Below are 27,503 nucleotides of genomic sequence, written 5' to 3'. Positions count from 1 at the left end.
CTCTCTCCTTGCCTTGCAGGCAGCTGCCTTCTCTCTGTGTCCTCACTTGGCCTTTTCTCAGTATGCCTGCATCCCTAGGATCCCTTCCTCTTCTTATAAGGATATCACTCATACTGTTAAATGAGGGCCCCACCATTATGACCTCACTTAACCTTAATACCTCCATAAAGACCCCATCTCCAAATATAATCGCATTCTGAGGTCCTGGGCACAGGGCTTCAACATATAAATTTGAGGGGAACACAGTTCAGCCTATAACAAGCAAGGAGCCCAGTTAGGATGCTATTTAGAATAATTCTGGCAAGGGATATTGAAGGCCTTGAACCAAGGCAGTGGCAATGAGGATTGGAAGTTGGGCACAAATTCAAGAGCTATTACACAAGAAAAAGTTAACAGGATCTGAGGATCAATTAAATGTGGTGGTTATGAGAGAGGAGGTCTCTTTCCAGGAAAGCGCTGAGAGAGAGACCATAGCCAGATCAAGAAGTTACATTCTTGATTCTTAATCTTAGAAACTTTGGTGTTTTGGATCTGTGGGGGTCGTAGTTGGGCAAAGAGTAAGTCTTCTTACTATGTAATAAAGGCAGGAAGGTGGGAAGGGGGCAGAAGGAAGTAAGAAGAGCAGCAGAGGGTACAGACTATACTGAAGTATAGACCCAACAGGACCTTTGCCAGTTACAAAATGAACATTAGGTAGCATGTACTGAGTTTCAATTATGAAGGCTGTGCATCAGAGTCATCTGTGGGACTTATGCCCTGGACCACCTCTGGAAAATCTGATTTAATAAGTAGGGCCCACAAGTCTACATTAAAACAAACAAACACAGAACAACTCTAAAGGGGATTCTGTTATACAGCCAGGATGAAAAACTCCCAATGAATCAGGCATTGTTAGGCACTTTTATGTATATCTTATTTAGTTCTCACCATCACCCTAACATATAAGTATTGTAATCTGAGCTCATAATCTGGTGGGGAAGTATATACTTACCCATAATCTGGTGGGGAAGTAACCATGGGGATGCGAATAAGAAAAAGATCATCTGGGGAGAGAAATACATCTATTTACTCAACATTTATCAGACACTTAGTAAGTGCCAGGCACTAGGCTAGGTTCCAGAGCTAAAAAGGTGAAAAGAACATAATGTCACCACCCAGCAGCTCCAGGTCTGAAGAGAACATGAGTATAAAAATCTCAAATTATAAAGCTGAACTGAACTCTGTTCTAATGGAGTTATGTGCTGACACAAAGGAGAAGTCACGTCATGTGGGAAGCACCTGAGGAGATTCCATTTAAGCCAACTTACAAATAATGGATTGGAGCTCACCAGGCACACAGAGGAAGGAGGCCCACTCAGGCAGAGGAATCATCAAGTACCACGGTGGGGCTGAGAAAAAAGCACACCAAAGCCACTGAAAGAATCCCTTCGTAGATGGCTGAACCTGTCTGGAGTAGAGAGATTGGCAGCAAAGAAGGTAGGAAAGGTTGGCAGGTTGACGGGGCCTGATTTTTGAAATTAAGGAATTTGGAGTTTATCCTACAGATCTGTGGTTTTCAAATTCTATTCAGTAGAGCTGTGAGGTCTCTTTGGAGTCCACTGGTGGGTCATCTGGGAATGCGGAGTGGGCCCAGGTGGGCAGGGGCCTGGGTCTCCCACCCCTAATTCAACCACACCAACTCTGCTTTTACCCGTTTAATAGTGGGTACTAGTGAAAGACTTTTTCTTTTAAACAAAGGGCCCCATGATTAAGGAAAGCTTAAAAACCATAGCTTTAGGTGATGATAAACTATTGAAGAATTTTAAGCATGAGAGTGCTATGAGTTTCCAAGGTGAAAAGAGTTGCCAAGAGTGTCAAGCGCTGAAGAGATGTTAGGAAAAATAAGTACTGGAAAGTGTCCTTTGGCTTGGCAATCAGCAAGGGACCTTACTGAAAACAGCTGATGGGGGTGGGTAGGGAGTGGAGAACAGAATGCAGTGGATAGTGGAATGAACAGGAGAAGAAAATGTGCTGACCATGCTCTTAAGAATCTTAGGAAGCAATGGAGGGAGATTTGGCAACAGCCAAAGGGGGGGTTTACTCAACTCACCTGTCTGCCTTCTTTGCTAACTGATCCCCTATCCACATGGTCACAGAGGGAGGCTTCTGAAGCTATGTTTTTATGTGGCTGTCCCCTTGATGTGGTCAGTTGGCCCTTGATGGGGTACATCATCCAAGCTGGGCTGATACTTCCCCCAAGAAATTTAGAATTTGGGTCAAGAGAGAAAACCCTTTCTTGCCAGTTGGTTGGTTAATCTTGGGAGCTGGGCCCGGACAGTCAGGTGAAATGAGCTTCAGGTGTGCAGAAGAACAAAGCAGATGTTTGGAAAGGACAGAGGGGAGGGAGCATCCAGGCTTTACGGGGCCTGGTTCCAACTACTTCTCAAGGTCCATGGAAAGCCTGTCATCTCCATTCCAGGTGAAATCATCCTATTTTATCATGAACTCTTTATTTTTGCCTTACTCAAATAGTTTCTCTTACAACAAAAATGATCCTTACCGATACAGAGGATATATGCTTCCATTTCTTTCTCTTTTCTTCAAAGAGAAAAGAAAGGTCAGTGGAGAGAAAGGGTAAGGATACCGAGAAAGAACCTTTCCCAGAGGAGAATGGAAGGGGTGAGGTCTGGAGCACAAGGAAAAGATACACTTTCCTCTGAGATAGGTGGGTAAGAAGTAAGGAAGATGGGAATGTAGATGAGTATGTGGGGCAGGGCTGGGAAGAGTATTCGTACCTAATGACTCCTGTCTTCTTTGTGAAGAGGCAAAATTATCTACAGATCATGGAGGTGTGGGCCACAGCTTGGCTGGCAAAGTTTGGGAATAGCCATTGTGTCAGTGCACCAGGGATGTGGCAACATAAATAATACAAAGACAGTTGAAACGCCTAAGTATGTAGTGTCCAAGTCTTGAACTACTGAATGCAGTGATACAGTCTCAGCCGTGAAAGCCTTCAACTCTTGCCTACCCAGCCCCCTTTAACATACAAATTGGATCACATCACACTCCTCTGCTTAAACTCTTCCAATGGCTCCCATTGCTTTAAGATATAAATTGTCTCCAGTATTGCTCAACAACTAGCGGGGGAGGCATCATGAAGGAAATCTTTGGATTGATCCAGTGCTGGGTGTGTGAAATAGCCAGGGAATGACCTAGGGAGAGGTAGGGGGCATGATTAAAAAAAAAAAAAAAAAAGCTGTTGAAGTAGTGGAGGAAGACCAGACAGGTGGATACCAACAGCCTTAAAGAGAGAGTCCTGGGGTCGGGACTTGGGGTGTGAAGTGAATGTGTGTGAGTGAGACAGCAAGGAACATTGAAGGTTGAGCTTGTGCATGGAATGTTCTGGGTTAGACAAAGTTTAACATGGGAACATGTAAGGACTTTCTGGAGTGACATATTCTGAGCCAAAGAGATAACCTTTCTTCTGTGTGAATGACACCACCTCCTACCAGTCACCACAACCTGTAACCTGGAGTCATCCTAGGGGTTCAGTCTTCATTGCCTCCCTTACATTCATTTGGCCATCAGAACCTTTTAACTGTATTTCCTAAACATCTTTTTTTTTTTAAGTATAAATTTATTTATTTATTTATTTTTGGTTGCGTTGGGTCTTTGTTGCTGCGCGCGGGTTTTCTCTAGTTGCGGCGAGCGGGGGCTACTCTTCGTTGCAGTGCGCGGGCTTCTCATTGTGGTGGCTTCTCTTGTTGCAGAGCACGGGCTCTAGGCGCGTGGGCTTCAGTAGTTGTGGCGCGCGGGCTCTAGAGCACAGGCTCAGTAGTTGTAGCACACGGGCTTGGTTGCTCCGGGGCATGTGGGATCTTCCCTGACCAGGGCTCGAACCCGTGTCCCCTGCATTGGCAGGCGGATTCTTAACCACTGCACTACCAGGGAAGCCCCCTAAACATCTCTTGATTGCAGTTGCCTTGATTGAAAACCTCGAAATTGCCCCCACCCCCTTGCCCCACTGTCCTTTAAAATTCAAATCAGATCTCACTCCCAGGCTTAAATTCTCCCAGTGGCTTCCCACTGCTTTAAGATACAAATTCCTTAGTGTGGCAGACAAGGTCCTTGGTATCTGGTCACCGTTTACCTCTGTGCTTTAGTCACATAGTTCTCTGTGATTAAAGGTCCTTGGAAAGACCTTCCACACCTTCTCTTGGATCTTTTTCAAGATCCCTCATATCTGTGGAGGTATGAGAAACCTTATTTCCTTCACTGGGAGAAATGACCATCAGAGTATGAGTAGCCCCCTGTGCATGCCCCTGGCCCAGAACTAATCACATATTTCCCCCTCTGGTCTGATAGCTCTAGACGGGAGACACTGTTTATTTCACCTGTAAACCTCAGAGCCTACCACAGGGTTTGGCCAGAGTACATGCTCAATGGATATTATTGAATGAAGAAGGAATGAGTGAATGTTGAAATCTCCTTAGCTGAGGGTAGGAATTGGGGTTGGAAGACTGAAGGTGAGAGGCCAAAGTCTTGGATGAGAGTTTACTAGCTGTGTTTTATGGGACCTGGCCATCGACACCTTCTTTTAGGGAAATTGCCTTGTCTAGTAGTCAGCTGTCCTGAATCTTGCATCCTGACACCATTCCTGTACAAATGATTAAGTTGAGTGATTCTGCCCTTCTATCTGCTTGCCAGGGACCTGTGTGACCTGTCATGAAAAGATGAGCTGCGTTAATCGGATTTTCTCCTGGGATCTGGGAATTGGAAAACAGGTTAAAATGATAAGCTCTAGGAGCATAGGTTGAAAGGATACATCAAGAATTGTCAAGAAATATTTAGCAGAAGTTGCAGAGTGGCCCGGATCCATTTTTATGAACTGTGCGATGTTTTATAATATTTTGAATGGGTTGCCAACGTTTGAGAATTGGAAGGTTTCACATTGAAATCTGGCTATTTGGTTTCTCTTGTAAAATTCAAAAGTCTGATATGGTAAAAAGTGAAGCCAAGTAGAACACAGGGCACCTGCTTTCCCCTTCACCATGGCCTTCCCCATGCCATATGCTCACACCTGGCCAGCTTCATTCATTTACTTTATCTGCTTGGCCCCTATAGCCATCTGACAACCAACTTGTTGAAGGAACAAGTTAGCAGTGAGGGCTTATATGCAAGCCAGGTTCACAGGGGAACAGAATCCCTAAGAGAGAAAGGAGGAAACTGGTGGGAGTTGGGGAATAGGTGAGAAAGAGAGAGGATACAGCTGCTAAGAGAGGGAAACCAGTGCCCAGAGATGCCTGAGTTTCTGGGCTTCTCAGTTCTAGTAACTGCTCATGATTACCTTTATCATAATTCCCTTTTCTTGAGATAATTTGCAATGCAATTAGTCAGGCTAAGGGAGGGGGCTACTAGGAAATTGGTAGATAACAGCAATGAGGCAAGTAAGACAGTGGTTTATTTAGATGATATTAGCCTCAAAGAAGAAATTCTTACATGAAGGTGGAATATAAATTATAAGTTGCTGTCAAGAGTTAGACTCTTGTCGACTATGTATCCTGTTTCAGAAAGATCAGAGAAGGGGCACTGAACAAGTTCTGCTCGAGAGGATGTATAGTCAAAAGTATTCTCAGAGAAAATCAGAAGCATTCTGGGAAGGGCTGTGGGTATGCAGGGTTCCAGAGGGTTTGGAGGAAGGAACTAGGAAGTCTGGGGAGAAGAAATTTGGAAGAGATTTAAGTTTTGATCATTTATATCATCTAAGAGTGTAGACTGGGCCTGGTAACTAACTTTCACTGTGTGTTGAAAAGAGAGGTCTGTATTTCAGCAAACAGAGAAGGCTTCCTGAAAGAGGTGGCATCTGAGCTGCGTTTTTTTTTTTTTTTTTTGCGGTACGTGGGCCTCTCACTGTTGTGGCCTCTCCCGTTGCGGAGCACAGGCTCCGGACGCGCAGGCTCAGCGGCCATGGCTCAGGGGCCTAGCTGCTCCACGGCATGTGGGATCCCTCCGGCCCGGGGCACGAACCCGAGTCCCCTGCATCGGCAGGCGGACTCTCAATCACTGCGCCACCAGGGAAGCCCTGAGCTGCGTTTTAAAGAGATGAAAAGGAAATGCTTCACAGGCAGACAGAGCCACAACTGTAAAGGCTGAATTCTAAAGGGAGAGTGGGCAGTTTGCAGTTAGAGTCTGGATCATGGGGCCTGAGTCACCTAGCAAGTTATTTTTGTATCTTGGGGCCTTGGTTTCCATTATTATAAGAATAATGATATTGTAATTCTATTCTAAGACTCAATGTTCCTACCCTATCTCACTTTTAACATTTCTCAGTTTAAGACGTATCTTACAATTGACACCCCAAAATGCTTGCTTTATCACAGGGCAAAGAAAAATTGTGACAGCGTTATCACTAACTAGGTATATGTAAATTTAGCCATCCACAGAAAGATGTTCATTTGTTAATTAGCTTAGTTATTTGCATTGAGGGTGCCATGCAGTTGAATTTTAATCTGAATCTCAAAGTGTCATGTTAGGTGTCTTCCAAAAGGTTACATTGTGTTGAGTCATTGAAACAATAAGATATCGTATACACAGATTAGTTGTCATGCGTACGGAATACAATTAAATGTAGAAATGGCCAACTCTCTAAATTTGACACAGAAGTTACAAATCTAGAAGAGGTTGTTTTGACTAACTGAAGTGTCTGAGGACACTGAATGTTTAACTGCCAAATAGTTTCTAGTTATTAAGAGAAGCTGTGTAGATTCTAGGGCTATGCAATTCAATTAAAAAAAGAAACCAAGTTTATAAACAAAGAAGAAACATATATAATGCTCGTATATTCTTTGAAATGTCTCAAAAGTATGCTGTTACTTTCTAAAGGTGATGAAGAGATCAAGATATAACCATACGTTATGAAAAACAGCATGCCATCATGCTATACTTAACCAGATGGTCAAAAGGGTTATTATATAAGACTTTAGGCAGTGGAAGTGAGAAGACTTAAACCTAACTTCTGCTTATGGTACTGAAGAAGAAAGCGGTACAATTATGATAATAACCAACATTAACTGAATGATTACTATGTGGCACTGTTGACTTGAGTTCTTATCTGTTCAGCCTCAGGACACTCTGTCAGATCAGTGGTATTATCTTCATTTTGCAGTGAGAAAGCTAGCAGGCAAATCCAGGAAGTTTACCTCCGGAGCCACTATGCTGTTCTAACCCTCCCTGTGCATTTTTACAGGTATGGTTTTTAGGTTGAGTTTAGAAGTATATACTTAAATACAATGTATCCATGGTACTTTTTACTTACATGCCATGAGTCCGTGGCATCTAAGAATCAGAAGTAGGGGATTGTGGGATTATTGTGGGGATCAGAAGATGAGTATCTTACAGTGGCTCCTAGAAAAATCGTGTATCAGAGGGCAGGTGTTGCAAGTTGAGTAAATGAGCCTGCATTTTCAGAATCCTATCATCTTAGAACTGGCAAAGGCTACTGAGAGAAAGGCGTCAGTAAGGAGGAATGTTTTCTGTGGTTTTGAGAACGGTTCCTCCACACAAAACGCCCTGCCTCCCCCATCTGTCTAAATCCTTCTGATCTTTCCATGCCCACCCCAAATGCCAGCTCCTTCTGAAAGTAGTCTCTGGGTATATGAAAATATATATCAATACATGGGAGATACTTTCAAATTATTACGTGATGAAGCCGGTAAGTGAAAGACGGATTTTATCATTAAAGTTACCCTCGCTCCTCTCCTGGCCTCGGTTTCTCTAAACTGAAAGTAAGTGGTGGCTTAGACCATCTCTTCCTTTTATAATCTCTACTCTTTTACCCTTTTCAGATTTCTGCCAAAGCTGCCTTGAAATGCAACTCTCCTTCCTCAGACCTGCAGGCGGCGGCTCCTCCTTGTTGGCAGCTCAGCAGGGCGGGGCTGGAGAAGCAGGAGAAGAGGCGGGGGCTCCGGGGGAAGCGCGGCGCGCAGCCACGTGACTTCCTTCCCAAGGAGCCTCAGCAGCCGGCCTCCCAGCAACCGGTTCGTCCCGCCTAACGACGCCCGCGCATTCTGGTTGGCCCTCGGGACGTATTTGGCAAGGAGGCGCCCACGGTCGCGCCGCTCATTGGCTCCCGCTACCGTCGCTCAGGCGCGTTGCCCGAGCGCCCGCAGGCGGTGCTACCGGAAGCCCCTCCCATTGGCCGTCGTGTTCGTGGCTGGCTGGCTGGGGCTGTCACTCCGGGTCGTTTCCCTGAGGTCGGTCCTCTGCTGGGGGCGGGAGGAAGAGGGGCAGGACTGGGGCCTGACGAGCCGTCGCTGCCGCCGCTGTCTTCGCGGCTGCTATGACCAGCGGGCGAGGCGCCCTCCGCAGCTCTGCGCAGCGCTAGTCGCGGCCGTGCGCCAGCCGTAGCCGTCTGGGTCCCCAGCGCAGCCGCTCCCGCGGCTCCCTCGGCTCTTCCAGCGCTGCTTGCGAGACGAGGCGGAGGCAGGATGAAGATGACGGTGGATTTCGAAGAGTGTCTGAAGGACTCGCCCCGCTTCAGGTAGCCGACGCGGCCGCCTGGCGCCGGGCCGGCGTCACCCGGAGGTGCCTCCCCCGGCGGTGGGGGCGTGAAAGGCAGACCGCGGAACGCGCGGGAGGCCCCGTAGTCCGCGCCCTCCGACGGGGCAGGCTGCGGATGCCGTCGCTCCCGACCCGGAGAGGGCACGACAGCCCCGACTAGCCCTTCGTGAGGGGCGAGGCTGAGCCAGAGGAGGATGTTGCCTCCTTATCCCCCTTCCTTGCTCTCTGCCCGGGGCGGAGCGCCCGAGAGGCGGGGCGCACCAGCTCCGGGGAACTGGGATGCAGCCGCGTCCCCGAAGACTCGTGCCCTTTGCGGTGCGCGCTCTCGTCCCCTTCCTCTTGCCGCTCGTCCTTTCCCCTTCCTTCCGCTGCTTCTTCGTTTCCACCCCCACCCCAGCCCCTCTTTGAGGGAGCTTGCAGGGCACCCTCCTGCAGTTCACTTAGTTCCTTTTACCCCGAGGGTGAAGGAGTGGGGGGCGAACTGGGATGTTGATTTATGCTGCTGGCGTGTCTCCTGCCTGGGGGGGGTCTCCTCGGAAGGCGCTGGCGGTTGATTTTGCACGGGAGTCGGGGATGGGAGTCCTTTGACCAACAGCATTCTGTCCACCTTGGTCCGAGACTATAGGCTTTTCTTTACACCTAAGCTCTTTGGAGGGGCACCGCTGTCGAGAGGTACCGGGCTGAGGGGTGAGGACTAGGAGAAACAGTGCATTTCTGTTTTGAGAACGGAAGTAGGAGGGCCCTGAAGATGGCATTTCTGTTCCTCTTCCAGCAGCGTCGGCCCGGGAGGGCCCCCATCACCGTCGGATGCTCCCAGTGGATCTGTCACATAAACTGACGTGGTGGCGCTCCGATTCACATGGGCTGGCCACCTTGCCTTGAGAGAGGCGGCAGTCCTGAGGGTGTCCAGAGCACAGACTCTTTCGGTTTCGGGCATCGTAGGAAACTCTTGAATTGTTTTGGAGAATGGAGTTTTGCTAGGTTGTGTTTTACAGTGCATTTATAGGGCTGTCCTTAGGCCTTAAAAATAAGGCCTTTAGAACTTCCGTTAGATAGTGACATGTCTTGAAAGCGTCCCCTGAGCATTGATGTGTGTGTGCCGGCTGATCTCTAGGCCAAGCCTGGGTTGTAAATTCTTGCATCCTCTGCCTGGGAACTAACTGTTCTCATCGTTATCACTGTTAATTTCATTTGCCATTTTCTTTTCAGTGAAAAGCAAAGAAAACTATTGTAAAACTAAGGAACTCCTACTTCTAAGAGAATGTCCTTTGATTTTTTTTTGTTTGTTTTTTGGTGTTAATTTTATTTGGGCTATTGCTTGTAAAAACGTACACCTGATTTGATTGTTGTTGTTGGTATTAGTTTTTAAAACTTACATTGTGCGTGATTTGATGGACTCAGAGGAGATACAAATGGATTGTTTAGGACAGCTTTGCAAGTTAGATTCCAGGACTGTGTGGCAAAGGAAGTAATTTTTAAAGTGTACCTTAAAAAGTTCTACTTTTTTGGTGAAATTGTTGTTAATATTACTGGGTAACGAGGTAATCATGGCACTTTTTACCTAGAGAATGTGGCTTTGTGCTCAGTTTGTTTCACAGTTTAAATTTCATTAAAAAAAAAAAGTTGAGAGAAGTGATTTGGAAATGCTTCTAATCCCTGGTGTTGGTCACAAACCATGTGCTGTCTTTGTTTTTAAAATAAAAGAATCATTGAATATAAAATAAGAGGAAAAGATACTGATTAAGTCGTATGGAATATTATAGTGAACGTTTGTTAGACTTGAATGTAATTTATATTCTATATTAATTAGGATGTTAGGGATTTTCTAGAGTTGTTTCTGGTATTCCAGTTGCTGTTGGCTGCAAATTGGGAAGACAAACCAAGATTCAGAGAACTCTAATATCTTGTATACATTTGTGAGACTAGATTAAATTTGCAATAGAGGCAAGAATGCCAGGAAATAAAAGTCTCATCATTCACACTTCTAATTTTTACAGTTTTCCTATAATCCCATTACTGTGTAGGTTTCTATAGCATTTGAAAATAATGTTTCAGAAGTCTTTTTATTCACATGCCTTATGTATAAGTGAAACTTTTAAAAGCATTGTGCACTTTATGAGTGATATATTGAAGTGTTTGTATCAAAAGAGAAGATTTGTGGCGGCTGGGCTTGTTTTTTTGAGAGCAAGGCAGCTGTACTATTTATTCCTTGTAGTGTCCTGATCTATTGTGCTGCTTTAAATCTAATTCCTATTTTTATTATCCTTCACAAATGAATCTTGTGGCGTTTAAGTCTGGTATGTGGACATAACTGCCTTGAATGTTGTAGAATCAATGTAAATGGCAGCTCTTGCTGAAGAAAAATTTCATCAGTGTTCAAGCTTCAGACATTAATTATCCTATTAAATTGGTAAGGAAACAGGAAGACTGGTTGAAATAGGGAGAGAAGGATGTTGCAGTTGCAACATTGTTTTTAGTAATTTGAATAGTCCGTGGTTACTTTTACATTCCTGTGAACATTTTGTTTTGTTTTTAGATTGGAAGGCACATTTCATTGTGTAATTTTGGGTTCCCTTCTTAGTTTTTAAAAAACCAGTCTAAAGGTGAAAATCTTGTTCATTTAAAATCTGCAGGAAGTGAATGCATCTAAGTGTACATTTCTAAAGTGGGAATTATCCATTTTGACCAACATTTGTTGAAGAAGTTTGAACTTGTTTGGGCCCTAAACTGTAAATTTATAAAATTTTAATAAAAATTGTGCTTTTTCCTTTATATAAACATATGGTTCACTCAGGAAGTGAAATTTCGTTTGAAACAAAAAGTTGAATTAGTGCTTTTTTTTTTTTTTTTTTTTTACAGTCCAGGTCTTATTTTCTTTACACCCATCGTGCCATGAATTCATAGGGAATGGGCTCCAACAGTTCAGGCTTCTTTCCGTTGGTTCTCACGAAGTGTGCTTCTCTGGGTGGAGCTGGCTGGCGCTTCAGTTGAACCCAATTACCTTTCTCTTTGGCTTCCTTCTTTTTCTGATCATTTTCCTTCACCCGTTTCAGGAAGCTATCTCGGCTCTTAGAATGCTTAATATGCTCGATACGCACATTAATTCTCTTGGCGAGAATCTTGCCCTTAACTTGTTTGTTTACAATGATGCCAACAGCATGCTGGGTAACATTGTAGACTCTCCCAGTTTTGCCATGGTAATATTTGTGGGGCATTCCTTTTTGAACAGTGCCCATTCCCTTGATATCTACAATATCACCTTTCTTGTAGATTCGCATGTATGTGGCCAAAGGAACAACTCCATGTTTTCTAAAAGGCCTAGAGAACATGTAGTGGGTGGCCCTCCTCTTTGCCTTTGTGTTGGTCATTTTGGCGAATTACTGGAAGATGGCGGTTCCGCTAGTGCTTTTTTATTTTTATTTTTTTTGCGGTACGCGGGCCTCTCACTGTTGTGGCCTCTCCCGTTGCGGAGCACAGGCTCCGGACGCGCAGGCTCAGTGACCATGGTTCACGGGCCCAGCCGCTCCGCGGCATGTGGGATCTTCCCGGACCGGGGCACGAACCCGTGTCCCCTGCATCGGCAGGCAGACTCTCAACCACTGCGCCACCAGGGAAGCCCCTGCTAGTGCTTTTTTTTTTTTTTTTTTTAATTATTTATATTTTGGCTGCTTTGGGTCTTAGTTGTGGCACGCGAGACCTTTTGTTGTGGCGTGCAGGCTCTTCCTTGCGGTGCACCAACTTCTCTCTAGTTGTGGCGTGCGGGTTTTCTCTCTCTAGCTGTGGCACGTGGGCTCCAGGGCTCGTGTGCTCTGTAGCTGTGGGGCGTGGGTTCCCGAGCGCGTGGGCTCTGTAGTTTGCAGCACGCGGGCTCTCTCGTTGAGGCACGCGAGCTCAGCAGTTGGCGGGCTTAGTTGTCCCGGGGCGTGTGGGATGGAACCGGAGTTCCCTGCCTTGGAAGGCAGATTCTGTACCACTGGACCACCAGGGAGGTCCCAAGTGTTTTGACTTGTGGAAGATTTTTGCTCTAATTCATTCCTCAGATATAAAAATATTGAGTCCTTATCTGGTACATTTATTTTTTTATCCTTAACAATGTTTATTTTGCACTGATCTGAAGGTTTTTTGTTTGATTCTATTTCAGATATCCTTGTTCAACAACTTAGGCTAAAAATCTTAAAAAGATGTTTTAGGGTGAAAGATTTTAATGGTTGAAAGACATTGGAATAAATAAATAAATGCACACATAGTGTGTGCACGTGCACACACATACATATAATGTTTTGCTCTTAAGCTGGTGCCAATCCTGGCTGGTTTGCCTCTTTACCTTCCATATTTAGAACCGGTATACACTCTTAACAATTGGTACTTTATATACATGGAAATACAGTGGGCAAGAGATGAAGCAAAATGTGTTTTTATTTCAGAAGTGGTAGAATGGCATTATAAACTATCAATAGTTTTATCATGAACCAAAATACAGGAACCCAGCTACTCCTCATTGCAGCTTCTAATTCCTCATTTAATGTAGTACCAGCATAAGTTGAAATAAGGAAGAACAAGCTTTTATAACATACCAGACCTTATACTAGATGCTTTTATAGCTACCATCTCTTTTAATACTAAAATATATTACGATGTAGGAATTACTATCTTTGTTTTTAAAATGTTTAAAAATTACCAAACTGGATATTTTGAGAAGTTAAACTGACTTTTTAAAAAAAATTTTTATTTATTTTATTTTTGGCTGCGTTGGATCTTTGTTGCTGTGTACGGGCTTTCTACGGTTGCGGAGAGCGGGGGCTACTCTTCGTTGCAGTGTGCGGGCTTCTCATTGTGATGGCTTCTCTTGTTGCAGAGCACGGGCTCTAGGCACGCAGGGTCAGTAGTTGTGGCACGTGGGCTTAGTTGCTCTGCGGCATGTGGGATCTTCCCAGACCAGGGCTTGAACCCGTGTCCCCTGCATTGGCAGGCGGATTCTTAACCACTGCGCCACCAGGGAAGCCCAAACTGACTTCTTAATGGTGGACTTTCAAGTGGTGGACTTGGCAGTGAATTCACTCTTTTACTCCATCTCTTGAGCCACAGGCTTTATTGCATTAATTAAATTTGCATTAAGTGTGTGTATGGTGTCTTTTATAATACAGAAGTTTAAAAATTGGCATTCGTGTATTCCCTAGAAAAGTGTTCCCATTCCCATTATTATAGGATATTTTCTATTTTTAGCAATTTTTAGTTTCATGTAATGCAGCTGGATTTAGTTTTGAGTGTGGGAGATAATCCTATTTTATTTTCTTCCTAATGGAAGCCCTTGTCCTAATACCTTTTATTGAATAATCCATCCTTTCCCCATTGATTTAAAATTATACACATATGTGCATATACATATATGTATACGAACCTGGGTCTTTTTCTGGATTCTACTCTTTTCTACCAATGTAATTTTTTGTTCTCTTGCAAATATTGTTAATATATTAGTTGTAAAATTTTATAGTATGTTATGATATCCAGTGGGACAAGTTTTCCTTTGTTACTGTTTTTTCCAAAAATTTAATGGCTGTTCTTGAATATTTTGTCTATATAATAGCTTCTTCAGTTCCAGAAGAGGTTATGTCTTTCTATGTATTTTGGCCTTATTTATTTAAAACTTTTTATTATGTAAAATTTCAGTGATGATCCAACTACATGCTGTTTATTAGAGAAATACTTTAGATTCAAAGATACAAATAGATTGAAAGTAAAAGCATAGAAAAAGATAAACAGTGCAAGCAGTACCTAAAAGAGAGCTGGAATGGCTATACTAATATCAGATAAAATAGACTTTATGACAAAAATTACTAAAGATAAAGGATGTTTTTTTAATGATAAAAGAGTCAATCCATCAGGAAGACATATACTTATAAACATATGCACTTAGTATAGCCTCAAAATACATGAGGCAAAAATTGACAGAATTCAAGGGAGAAATAGAAAATCCAACAATAATAGAGACATAAATACTTTCAATAATGGGTAGAACAACTAGCCAGATGGTCAACAAGGAAATAGAAGATGTGAATAACACTATAAACCAAAAAAAGATTTAATAGATATCTATAGAACACTTCATGCAGCAGTAGCAGAATTCATATTTTTCTCCAGTTCACATGAATACATTTTCTAGCACGGACTGTATATTAAGGCATTAAACAAGCTTCAGTAAATTCAGAAGGATTGAAATCATGAAAAATATGTTCTTTGGCCACAGTGGAATGAAATTAGAAGTCAGTAACAGAAAGAAATCTGAAAAATTTATAAATACTTGAAAATTAAGCAACACATTCCTAAATAACTAGTGGATCAAAGAGGAAATCACAAGGAAATAAGGAAATACTTTCAGACAAATGGAAACAAAAATACAACATGCTAAACTTATGGAATGCAGCTAAAGCAGTGCTTAGAGTGAAATTTATACCTACAAACACCTATATTAAAAAGAAGAAAGATCTCAAATCAATGATCTAACCTTCCATCTTAAGAAACTACAAAAAGAATAGCAAACTAATGTCAAAGCAGGGAAAGGGAGGAAATAAAAAAGACTAGAGCAGAAATAAATGAAAATGGAGACTAGTACAACAACTAGAGAAAATCAGTGAAACCAGAAGTTGGTTATTCATAAGGATCAACAAAGCTGACAAGCCTTTAGCTAGACAAAGGAAAAAAAAGGAGAAGACTCAAATTTCTAGATTCAGGACAGAAAGAGGGGACATCATTGCTGTCTTACAAAAATAAGAGGGAGTATGAGAGAATACTATGCAGAATACTCAGACAATAAATTAGTTAAGCTAGATGAAATGGATATATTCCTAGAAAGACACAAACTACTGAAAATGGCTCAAGAAGAAATAGAAAATTTGAATAGACATGAGATTGAATTAGCAATCAAAAACCTTCCTGAAAAGAAAAGCCCAGTGACTTCCCTGGTGGCGGAGTGGTTAAGAATCCGCCTGCCAATGCAGGGGACACGGTTTCGATCCCTAGTCTGGGAAGATCCCACATGCTGTGGAGCAACTAAGCCCATGTGCTACAACTACTGAGCCTGTGTTCTAGAGCGCACGTGCTGCAAATACTGAAGCCTGCATGTCTAGAGCCTGTGCTCCGCAACAAGAGAAGCCACCGCAGTGAGAAGCCCATGCACTGCAACCAGGAGTAGCCCCTGCTTGCCACAACTAGAAAAAGCCCACGTGCAGCAAGAAGACCCAATGCCGCCCAAAAGAAAAAATAAAAGAAAACCCCAGGCCAAAATGGCTTCACTGATGAATTCTATCAAATATTTAAAGATGAATTAACAACAGTCCTTCATAAACTCTTCGAAGAAACAGTAGGAACGAAGTGTCGCTTCCCAACTGATTTATGAGGCCAGCATCACCTTGCTACCAAAGCCAAAGATATCACAAGAAAATTACATACCAATATCTGTTATGAATACAGGTATTAAAATCCTCAACAAAATATTAGCAAACCAAATATAGCAATATATAGAAAGGATGGTACACCATGACCAAGTGGGATTTATCCCAGGAGTACAAAAATCAATCAATGTAGTAAACTGTATTAATAGAACAAATGATGCAAACCACATAACCATCTTGATACAGAGAGAGCATTTGACTAAATCCAGCCCACTTTCATGATGAAAATACTCAGTAGTGATGAACTGGGTGATTGGGATTGACATGTATACACTGATGTGTATAAAATTGATGACTAATAAGAACCTGCTGTATAAAAAAATAAATAAAATTCAAAGATTAGAAAAAAGAAAATACTCAATAAACTAGGAATAGAAAAATTCCTCAACCTGATAAAGGACATGTATAAAACACTCTCAGCTAACATCATACTTAATGGTGAAAGACAAAGTTTTTCTCTAAGATCAAGAGAAAGTCTGTTCTTCCCACTTCTGTTTAGCAGTGTAGTGGAGGTTGTAGCCAGAGCAATTAGGCAAGAAAGAAAAATAAAGGCATACATATAAGAAAAGAAGTAGTAAATCCATCTCTACTTTTAGATTATATACAGTTGTCTCTTGGTATCCATGGGGATTGGTTCCAGGACCCCCGTGGACATCAAAATATGTGAATACTTGGGCTTCCCTGGTGGTGCAGTGGTTGAGAGTCTGCCTGCCGATGCAGGGGACGCGGATTCATGCCCCAGTCTGGGAGGATCCCACATGCCGCGGAGCGGCTGGGCCCGTGAGCCATGGCCGCTGGGCCCGTGCGTCCGGGGCCTGTGCTCTGCAACTGGAGAGGCTACAACAGTGAGAGGCCCGCGTACTGCAAAAAAAAAAAGAAGAAAAAAGTGAATACTCAAGTTCCTTGCATAAAATGGTGTAGTATAGTCAACCCTCTTTATCTGCAGGTTCTGCATCCAAGGATATGGAGGGCTGACTGTATCTAGTACATAGAAAATCTTAAGGAATGCACAAAAGTCAGAACTAATAAGTTCAACAAGGCCGTAGGATACAAGATCATTGTCAGAGTATACCACAGTTTATTTATGCATTCACCTACCAGAGGACATCTTGGTTGCTTCCAGGTTTTGGCAATTATGAATAAAGCTGCTATATACATTTGTATGCAAATTTTTGTGTGGACATAAGTTTTCCACTCATTTGGGTAAGTACCAAGGAGCACAGTTGCTGGGTTGTATGGTAAGTATTGCCAGAGTATATTTAGTTTTATAAGAAACCCCCAAACTGTCTTCCAAAGTGGCTGTGCCAGTTGCATTCTCAAGAGCAATGAATGAAGAGTTCCTGTTGCTCCACCTTCTCACCAGCATTTGGTGTTGTCAGTATTCTCGAGTTTAGCCATTCTTGTAGGTGTGTAGTGGTATCTCGTTTTAATTTGCATTTCTCTGATTACGTATGATGTGAGCTTATTTGCCATCATGTGCTTATTTGCCATCTGTATATCTTCTTTGTTAAGGTGTCTTTTAAGGTCTTTGGCCCATTTTTTAATTGGGTTGTTTGCTTTCTTATTGGTTTTTAAGAGTTCTTTGTATATTTTGAAGAACAGTCCTATATTAGATATGTATTTTGGAATTTTTTTTTCCCAGTCTGTGGTTTGTCTTCATTTTCTTGATTCCCTTTATTTTTGATATGGAAATTTCCTCTGTCTTTCATATATTGGGTTTACTGTTCTTGATTTTCATGTTGTTGCTTTTTCTATTTACTTATTTTTGTAGTGCGCAGTTGCCACTACCCTCCCTTGAAAAGGTGCATTTTTTTTTTTTTCCTTTTAGACTTTAGCTGTTTGGAAATGTTTGTAGGTTTGTAGATTGAAACGATTTTCTCTCAGAATTTGCAGGCATTGCTCTATTTTCTTCAGGTTTTCAGTGTTGTTGTTGACATGTGATGCTGTTTTTATTTCCTGATTCATTTTTTGTCCCTGAAGTTTTTTTAGATTTTTTCTTTACTACTGGTATTCTGAAATTTCATGATGATGTGCCTTTGGGTGGGTCTTTTTAATTTATTGTCTTGGACATGTACTTTCAATCTGAAAACTCATGTGTTTTAGTTCTGAGGAATCTTATTATTTCTTTGGTAGTTTCTTTTCCTCTTTTTTAACCTGTTATTTTTATATTCATATTTTGAATGAATCCTCTAATTTTCTTTTTTCTCCCTTTTTCTATTTCTTTGTCTTTTTGTTCTACTTTCTGGATGATATATCCAAATTATTTACTAATCCTAGTTTTCAAGAATTCTTTCTTACTGTGAATATTCCTTTTTAATGTCAACCCATTCTTCAAGAGCTTTCCTTGTACGTCTGAAGAAATTAGTCATAGTCAACAATTTTTTTTCCTCTCTGAATTACCTTTCCTCTAAGGTTTTTGTTTGTTTGTTGTTTGTTTTGGTCTCCTTTTAGAAGTTTTCCTTAATGTGTTTCTGTTGACCCTTGGCTCTCTGTTTACATCAAAGAATGAGGCACTTAAAAAGTTATTGGAAGTATGGTATATTTTGTTACAGCTTGTTGACTGGTGAGTTTCTCTACAGGGCAGTATTTTCATTGGGACCACTCCCAAATGTCAGTATCTTTAGGTCTTTTCTTATTTATCTGACATGTCCTTAAAGAGCCATCTTCTGCCTGGTAGGTAGAGCATAAGTGCTGAATTTCAGGGAACTGAGCTAGGGAAGGGGTTGCGGAAGGGCTGTGGGGTAGAGACTTCTTACTGGAGTTTCTCTCTCATAGGGAATTTTTAACTGAGTTTTAATCAATACTTTTGATTTAATTATGTAAACCTTTACAGAAAATAAAGCTCCCATCTTTTGTCAGGGTCAGGGAGGGGTAGTCATATCAGGTTGGAGGAGTAGAATGAGGATCTGAAGAGTTTGGTTGCTCCTTATGAGTATAAGATTTCAACTAATCCTGTTTTCACCCTCCCACCTCCTCCCACCTCCATCCCGGTATTTTGAGACATATGACATCTTCATGCCTCTAACCATTAGGGGATTCTGTATTGTGGATCATTCTTGCTTGACATTGGCTTCACAAGTGTACTTTGAAGACTTAGGTTTTGGCATTTTCTGGTCTGAGTTACTGTTGTTTTATTTGCCTTTCAGATTCCAGAATTGTGTGGCTACTGTTATTGCTTCTGTTCTTTGTCCTGTGTATTAACCCACCTTACTTTTCTGTCATTTTAATTGGATTTTTTTTTTTTTTGCGGGCCTCTCATTGTTGTGGCCTCTCCCGTTGTGGAGCGCAGGCTCAGTGGCCATGGCTCATGGGCCCAGCCGCTCCGCGGCATGTGGGATCTTCCCGGACCGGGGCACGAACCTGTGTCCCCTGCATCGGCAGGTGGACTCTCAATCACTGCACCACCAGAGAAGCCCTTAATTGGATTTTTTGAGAAAATGGAGGTAAATGGATGTATTTGATCTGCTGTTGGCATGCAAAGCATAATTTCTACTGGAGAACACTCTTTTAGGGTAGTGAATGTGGACCAAGTATGTGAGCTCTGGAGGTTGATTACCTGTTTGACTGCTTTTTCACTTACTCGTTGTGAGATCTTGGGTAGGTTTCTTACTTTTACCTAGGCTCAGTGAGAACAGTACGGCATTACTGAGAATTCAAAATGCTTTTCACCAAAGTAGGTGGGGAGTACCCACTTAATAATGCTAATTTCCCTTCCTCTTTCTCTTGTATCCTTGGAGAGAAGCTTGGATGATTTAGTTAAGGATGCAGGCATTCCCACGTGGAAATAATAAGCTATCGGTTGGAAGCATCTAGAATGCATGAAGGATTAGGCATGTTACTTGTAAATATGAAAATCATCTGTGTTGTGGATGATGAAACAATAAAAGTAGATGGACAGACTTCACTTTGTAGGAGAGCAGTAAAGGTCTTTAAAAAGGGCCATATGTAGATTTTATGTGTAGAGTATTTAAGAAGGAAGAGTGAGCAAAAGAAGAATAGGAGGACAAAAAACAACTGAGGACACAGTGCCTTAAGGATTTAAATCCTGAATGATGACAGAGCAAAGGATAAGTGAACTGAGAGGTTGTAGAAGAAAACTACTATGAAGAAATGTACGTGTTTACTCGAGAGTACATGAAATCTGTTTCCATTGAATTGTATCTAGGATTTGGAGGTTAGACAGATGAGAAGCAATGCAAGTTAAACCTCTATAAAGATCCGGGTAAATGAGTACATGAAGAAATTCTCATAGAAGGAATTAACTTGATTGTAATCTTGTAGTAATTTGTACCTGAAATACGTCAGGATTCTTTATTGAAATATAATCAGTTTTTCTGTTTAAAGTTTTTATATTTTCTGTGATGCCACAGACATACTCAAATTTAAATATAAATTTTTCACTGCTTAAAAAGTTATAGTTCAGTGCTGAAGTGTAAAAAAAATGGTAAAATAGTTTAACCAAAGGCAGGCAATGGAGAATGGGCATTACTGTTGCAGGAAGGGGGACCCCTTCCAGGGCACGAGAGTGGGCTCTTGTCTAACACTCGGAAATGAATTGTCCGAGGAGACACATATGCTGACATAAAGCAAGAGACTTTATTGGGAAGGGGCATCCGGGTGGAGAGCAGGAGGGTAAGGGAACCCAGGAGGACTGCTCTGCCACGTGGCTTGCAGTCTCTGTTTTTACGGTGATGGGATTAGTTTCTGGGTTGTCTCTGGCCAATCATTCTGACTCAGGGTCCTTCCTGGTGGTGCATGCATCGCTCAGCCAAGATGGATTACAGCGAGGAGGATTCTGGGAGGCTGGCAGGGCATATGGACTGGCATCACCTTTTGACCTTTACTGAATTCTTCTGGTTGGTGGTGGCTTGTTAGTTCCATGTTCCTTACCAGGACCTCCTGTTGCAAGATAACTCATTGGTGCCTGGCCAGGGTGGGCAGTTTTAGTCAGTGGTTCCCCTAACACTAGGACAATTAATATCAAGGATTTAACTTTGTATGTAGTCTAGAGTCACTTTTAGACAAAGATGTGAGCAAGTGTGTATACTTTTAAAGTTGACTCATATAAAATTAAAGTTGATGGGACTAATTTTAGTTTTTTAGTTCTAGCCAGAAGTGTGTGTGTTTTTTTTTTTTTGGCTGCACCTTGGGGCTTGTGGGATCTTAGTTCCCTGACCAGGGATTGAACCCAGACCCTTGGCAGTGAAAGAGCGGAGTCCTAACCACGGTACCGCCAGAGAATTCCCCATGTTCATTTTTAAATAAACAAAACTTTTCCTTTTTTAAAAAATAGTTTTTAACTTGGAGATAATGTTTTACTTTGATTTTCAATTTTCTGTTCAAAGGGAGGCTTTATAGTAAGTTAAAAATCCATTTCTATGAATTTTCAAATGAAAGTATTTAAACTAATATAATAATAAAGAGACTAGATTTTATTGGTTATGGTCAGGTAATAGTTTTATATGAATAAAATGAATTAAGATACTTCCTAGCACACTTATCATTTAATTTGAAGACCTCTTTTGGCATTTCTTTCAGGTTTTATGGGCTGGCTAAGAGCCACCTCTGTTTGTCTGAAAAAGCCTTTGTTTTTCTTTGATGTTAGAAGGCTATTTTCCCAAAGCATAGAATAGTAGGTTGGCTTTTTTCTTAAAGCACAATGTCATTTCATTGTCTTTTGTTTATGTTTTTTATGTTTTTATCATTTATGTTACAAGTTTGTCTTATTGTTGCTCTTTGGAGCATAATGTGTCTATTTTCCTCTGGCTGCTTTTAAGATTTTTTTCTTTGACTGGTTTTCAAGCAGTTTTACCATGATGTGTAGGTGTGGTTTCTTTCATATTCATCCTGCTTGGGGCTTGTAGGGTTTCTTCAATACATGGGGTTTGTAGAGAATCTTTCATCCATTTGTAAAATTCCTGGCTATTATCTCTCCAAATGTTGCCTCTGCTTCACTTCTTCTCTTCTTCTGGGACTCAATTCCACATATGTTAGAATTTTTTTGCTGTGTCTTACATGTCTCTTGTTCTTTTTTGAAATATTCTTCATAGAGAAATAGGATATTTTTATTCATCTGTATTCCCTCATCTTCTGCTGTGTATGAACTGCTGTTAAACCTGTCTGTGGAGTTTTCAGTTGTATCTTTTCACTTTTGGAAACTTCATTTGATTTTCTCTTTTATAGATTCTTATTCTTTGGTGAAAATCGCTAACTTTTCATCTGTTTCTTGCAGGTTTTTCTCTAGGTTCATGAATATATTAATTATTGGCACTTTTAAGTCACTAATAAAACCAATATCTAGGTCATCTGTCGGTCTATTTCTATTTGTTTTGTGTTTTCTTTTTGTTGTTATTTAGTTCTTTCTTTTGGTGGGCCCAGTTTTTAACTTCATGCTATACATCGTATTTGAAAAACTGTAGATGCTCTGGATGATATTATCTTCCTCCAGAGAGGGTGAATTCTTTCCTTTGTTAGGTAGACAGTGTGACCGATGATCATCCTAGTCCAGTCACTGAATAAGCTTTGTCAGTTTCCTATTGCTGCTTTAACAAATTATCCCAAATTTAGTGGCTTAAAACAACACAAATGTATTATTTTACAGTTCTGAGGGTCAGAGTTTCGATACAGGTCTCATTTAGCTAAAATCAAGGTGTTGGCAGGACTGCATTTCTTTCTAGAAGGTCTAGGGAATAATCTTTATTTTATTTATTTATTTTTAAAAATTTATTTATTTATTTATTTTTGGCTGTGTTGGGTCTTTGTTGCTGCACACGGGCTTTCTCTAGTTGCAGTGAGCGGGGGCCATTCTTCGTTGCAGTGTGCCGGCTTCTCATTGTGGTGGCTTCTCTTGTTGCGGAGCATGGGGTCTAGGTGCGCGGGCTTCAGTAGTTGTGGCACGTGGGCTCAGTAGTTGTGGCTTGCGGCTCTAGAGCACAGGCTTAGTAGTTGTGGCTTCCGCGCTTAGTTGCTCCACGGCATGTGGGATGTTCCCGGATTAGGGCTTGAACCCGTGTCCCCTGCATTGGCAGGCAGATTCTTAACCACTGTGCCACCAGGGAAGTCCCAGAATCTTTATTTTTTGACTTTTCTAGTTTCAAAGGGCTGCCCATATTTCTTGATTCATGGCCCCCATCTATCTTCAAAGCCAGTAATGACTGTGACACTCTCTGTCTCCCTCTTTCCCTTATAATGACTCTGTGGTAACATTGGACTTACCCAGATAATTCCAGGATAATTTCCTCATCTCAAGGTCAGATGATTATCAACCTTAATTCTTTCTGCTGCTTTAATTCACCCAAACAGTGTAACCTAACATCTTCACAGGTTCTGGGGATTAGGATGTTGGCATCATTGGGAGGCCATTATTCTGTCTACCACATTCCACCCTCTGACTCCTAAAGTCTCACCTCTGTCTCACATGCAGAGTTTATTAACCTCATTGCAACTTAAGTCTCATCTCATCTGGGTTGAAATTTTGCCAAAAGTCTCATTTGTGTTTGTTAGTTTACATGTTACCATCTTAAAATCATAGTGCAAAGTTTTGGTAGCTGTGCTATTTTTTTTTTTTTTTTTTTTTGCGGTACGCGGACCTCTCACTGTTGTGGCCTCTCCCGTTGCGGAACCCAGGCTCTGGACGCGCAGGCTCAGTGGCCATGGCTCATGGGCCCAGCCGCTCCGTGGCATGTGGGATCTTCCCAGATCGGGGCATGAACCCATGTCCCCTGCATCAGCAGGCGGACTCTCAACCACTGCGCCACCAGGGAAGCCCCAGCTGTGCTATTTTTTATTTAGTAGTATGTTATAAATTTTCACTGTTGCTAGGAAGGTTTTATGATTTAAAGAAAATGGTTGTATTATATGTTCTATCAAGATGTTATAGCATAACACTTACTGCTTATTCCTGTTTTCAAAGTGATGATTCCCCCACTTTTCTGGATTATAGATAATGTGATAACTAATAATTTCATGTTACTTTTTTGAGGGTAGACAAATTATCTTGTACAATTTCCCACATTCTGAAATTGTCTGGTTGTTCCCTCTGGATAGACTCAGTTTAAACAATTTTGGCAAGAATACTTGTGAGTGGTGATGTTTCATTTCCATCAGGAAGCCCATGATAGTTGGTCATCTTCCGGTTGATCTCTGGTACCATGGATTGGGAACTAGGGGGAAGAGAGGCTTCTGAATCAAAAGCCTTGAAATGGGAAGGAGCATGATCTTCAAGGAACTAAAAGAGACCAGTGTGGGCTGGAGCAAGTGAGCAAGAGGAACAATGGTAGGAGATGAGAGAGAGAAACAGGGATCGTATCATGTTAGGCCTTGTAAGTCATCCATTGTAAGAAGTTTGGATTTTATGATTAGTGCAATAGGAAGCCATTAGAAAGCAGTGGTGAGAGATGATAAGGATTATATTTTTAAAATATTTTGAGTACTGTTCGGAAAATGGGTAGTAGAGGGGCAAGGGTGAATGTGGGGAGAACAGTTAACTAGTTTCCTGCAATGGCTTCCTTATCAGGCTAGGCCAGGCAAGAGATGACTCGGGGAGATAGTAGAGATAATTTTTGTGGTAGAATCAAACAGAATTGCTGTTGAATTGCTTTTCAGGAACAAGAATAAAAAATGACATTTTTACTTTTAGCAACTGGGTGGATAGAGGTATTGTTTGCTGCTAAGGGGAAGGCAAGGGAAGAACAGGTTTTGGGTAAAAAATAAAGAGTTCTATTTTTGTACCTGTTAAGTTTGAGATACCTAGTAGACACCCAGGTGGTGCTGTTAAGTAGAATCGGCACAGAAGTGTAGCCTTTTGTAATTTTACTTTACAAACTGATATGATCTCATCTCATACTCCCTTTTAGATTATAAACTCTTTGGTACAGAGACCACCACTGTCTTCATTTCCTTTCACTCTCAGCATAATACTTTGTGCACAAGTTAGGCTATGGACTTTTATTGCCAAAAATTGTGTTCATAAGGTAGTCATACATTCTCCATTTTCACATAACATACTATTTTTAGTTTAGAAATCTTTCTGTTATTGTACTATTGATGAATTTGAAAAACTATAAGTAATACGTGACAGCTGCTAGGGCTTGTGTAACTTTTCCTTCACTACATAGTAATTAAATCAAACCAAAATCTTTAGATCCTCTTGGGTAGTTGTTATAATTCTAGAGAGCCTAGTCTTTTCTAGGCTACCAGAATATTTATACTTGGGGTTTATAAGGAAATAGTTAATTTCACAAACTGAACTATTCAGAGAATTAATGCTTATTGTAGTTGTATAGAAAAAATTTCACATATCATATTCTTTTTTATTTTTTTCAGTTTTTAAAAAATTTTCCACTTCCACCTTGAGAGACTTTGGGCTCTCGGCAGTGAAAGCATGGAGTCCTAACTACTGGACCACCAGGGAGTTCCCTAAAATAACATTATTTTGTCTCCTTGATAAACTCTTAATTTTTCAGCTGACTATCTAGTTAGAATATCTATAACAGTCTTTTGGAAACTGTTGTTCCTTGACAACCTGATTCAGAATGAGATAAATATTAAGGCTCCTTAAGCAATTATAAAATAGTTGTTCTTAAGGTGCTCTTAGTAATCATGAAATCATTGGAGTAAGTATGTTTCTTTAAGATAACCTTTGAAGTGCATGTTGACTTGGGGATATATGATCTTAAAATTTTTATCAGACAGCAAAGGAAACCATAAACAAGACGAAAAGACAACCCTCATAATGGGAGAAAATATTTGCAAACGAATCAACGGACAAAGGATTAATCTCCAAAATATATAAACAGCTCATGCAGCTCAATATTAAAAAAGCAAACAACCCAGTCCAAAAATGGGCAGAAGACCTAAGTAGACATTTCTCCAAGGAAGACATACAGATGGCCAAGAGGCACATGAAAAGCTGCTCAACATCACTAATTATTAGAGAAATGCAAATCAAAACTACAATGAGGTATCACCTCACACCAGTTAGAATGGGCATCATCAGAAAATCTACAAACAACAAATGCTGGAGAGGGTGTGGAGAAAAGGGAACCCTCTTGCTCTGTTGGTGGGAATGTAAATTGATACAGCCACTATGGAGAACAGTATGGAGGTTCCTTAAAAAACTAAAAATAGAATTACCATATGATCCAGCAATCCCACTACTGGGCATATACCCAGAGAAAACCATAATTCAGAAAGACACGTGCACCCCAGTTTTCATTGCAGCACTATTTACAATAGCCAGGTCATGGAAGCAACCTAAAAGTCCTTTGACAGACGAATGGATAAAGAAGATATCGTGCATACATAACAATGGACTATTACTCAGCTGTAAAAAGGAATGAAATTGGATCATTTGTAGAGACGTGGATGGATCTGGAGACTGTCATACAGAGTGAAGTAAGTCAGAAAGAGAAAAACAAATATCGTATATTAACGCATGTATGTGGAACCTAGAAAAATAGATAGTACAGATGAACCAGTTTGCAGGGCAGAAAATGAGACACAGATGTAGAGAACAAACATATGGACAGCAAGTGGGGAAAGCGGTGGGGGGTGGTGGTGGTGGTGTGATGAATTGGGCGATTGGGATTGACATGTATACACTGATGTGTATAAAATTGATGACTAATAAGAACCTGCTGTATAAAAAATAAAATAAAATTCAAAAATTAAAAAAATTTTTTTTATCAGTTTTTACTTTAAATCATGTTCTGGTTATCTACTGCTCTGTAACAAACCAACTTAAAATTTAGTGACTTAAAACAACCATTTTATTTTGCTCATGATTTGTGGGTCAGGAGTTTGAAAAGGTCTTGGCTGGAAGGTTCATCTCTGATCCATGTTATGAAAACTGGGTGGCTGAGGCTGGACCATCCACTTCCAACGTGGCTTCTTTATTCACATGCCTGACGCCCCTGTGCTTCATGGTCCTTCTGCCGTCTCTTCACATGTCATCTCATTCTTGAGGCCATTTAAGCTACCAGGCTGATTAAGGGCTAAGCCTGGAACAGGTTCAGCATCATTTCCACTGTATTCTGTTAGGGCGGTCACAGGAGTCACCCAGATTCAAGGGAGTGGAGAAACAGACTCTGCATCTTGATGGGGGAATGGCCAGGTCATGTTGCAAATGATCATGTGTGGCCATCTTTGGAAAATATAATCTGCTGCACATTGTATCCAAAAGTGCCCTTGGCAATAATGATGAGGAAAATTATAAAGATGCAATAAGATTGCATATTTAAAGCTAAAATGAGCTATTTTTGTCTGTCAAATTGACAGTTTTAAGAGTTCTCATTGCTAGGAAAGGTATAGGGAAACAGTCCTCATACTGTTGGAAAGCGTGTGGTTTGGTAGAGCTTTTGTGAAGGACAAAGTAGTAAAATATCTCAGAATTTTAAAATGCATATGCTTTGATTTACCATTTTTCCATCTAGGAATTTCTCCTAAGGAATAATAGGAAAAGTGTGCAAAGTTATATGAACAAGGATATTTTTCAGGTAAATTTATCACATTATTTAT

At 41.3% G+C, this 27,503-nt stretch overlaps 2 protein-coding genes across 4 annotated transcripts in view; one reads left to right on the top strand and one right to left on the bottom strand.

Annotated features, from left to right (window-relative positions):
• Positions 1 to 8,161: 8,161 nt before the first annotated feature.
• The window catches only part of ACAP2 (ArfGAP with coiled-coil, ankyrin repeat and PH domains 2), a 164,605-nt gene continuing 145,263 nt past the window's right edge, over positions 8,162 to 27,503 (top strand). For 2 of the 3 annotated variants that reach the window (XM_067738485.1, XM_067738482.1), the window contains exon 1: positions 8,258 to 8,518. In XM_067738485.1, coding sequence (XP_067594586.1) covers positions 8,466 to 8,518 — 53 coding nt within the window. In that variant the 5' untranslated portion in view covers positions 8,258 to 8,465. Of the gene's footprint in view, positions 8,232 to 8,257; positions 8,519 to 27,503 lie in introns of those variants that run through there. The other variant, XM_067738484.1, reaches the window with a different exon arrangement.
• Positions 11,412 to 11,926, bottom strand: LOC137225063 (large ribosomal subunit protein eL21-like). The gene has a single exon (XM_067738487.1). It carries the CDS (start codon positions 11,904 to 11,906, stop codon positions 11,415 to 11,417), a length of 492 nt encoding a protein of 163 aa, XP_067594588.1. The 5' UTR covers positions 11,907 to 11,926; the 3' UTR covers positions 11,412 to 11,414.

This window comes from Pseudorca crassidens, chromosome 5, assembly GCF_039906515.1.
Source record: "Pseudorca crassidens isolate mPseCra1 chromosome 5, mPseCra1.hap1, whole genome shotgun sequence".
In the NCBI taxonomy this organism is placed as follows: domain Eukaryota; kingdom Metazoa; phylum Chordata; class Mammalia; order Artiodactyla; family Delphinidae; genus Pseudorca; species Pseudorca crassidens.
Note: the sequence above shows the minus strand (reverse complement) of the source record. Positions and strands in the feature narration are given on the sequence as shown.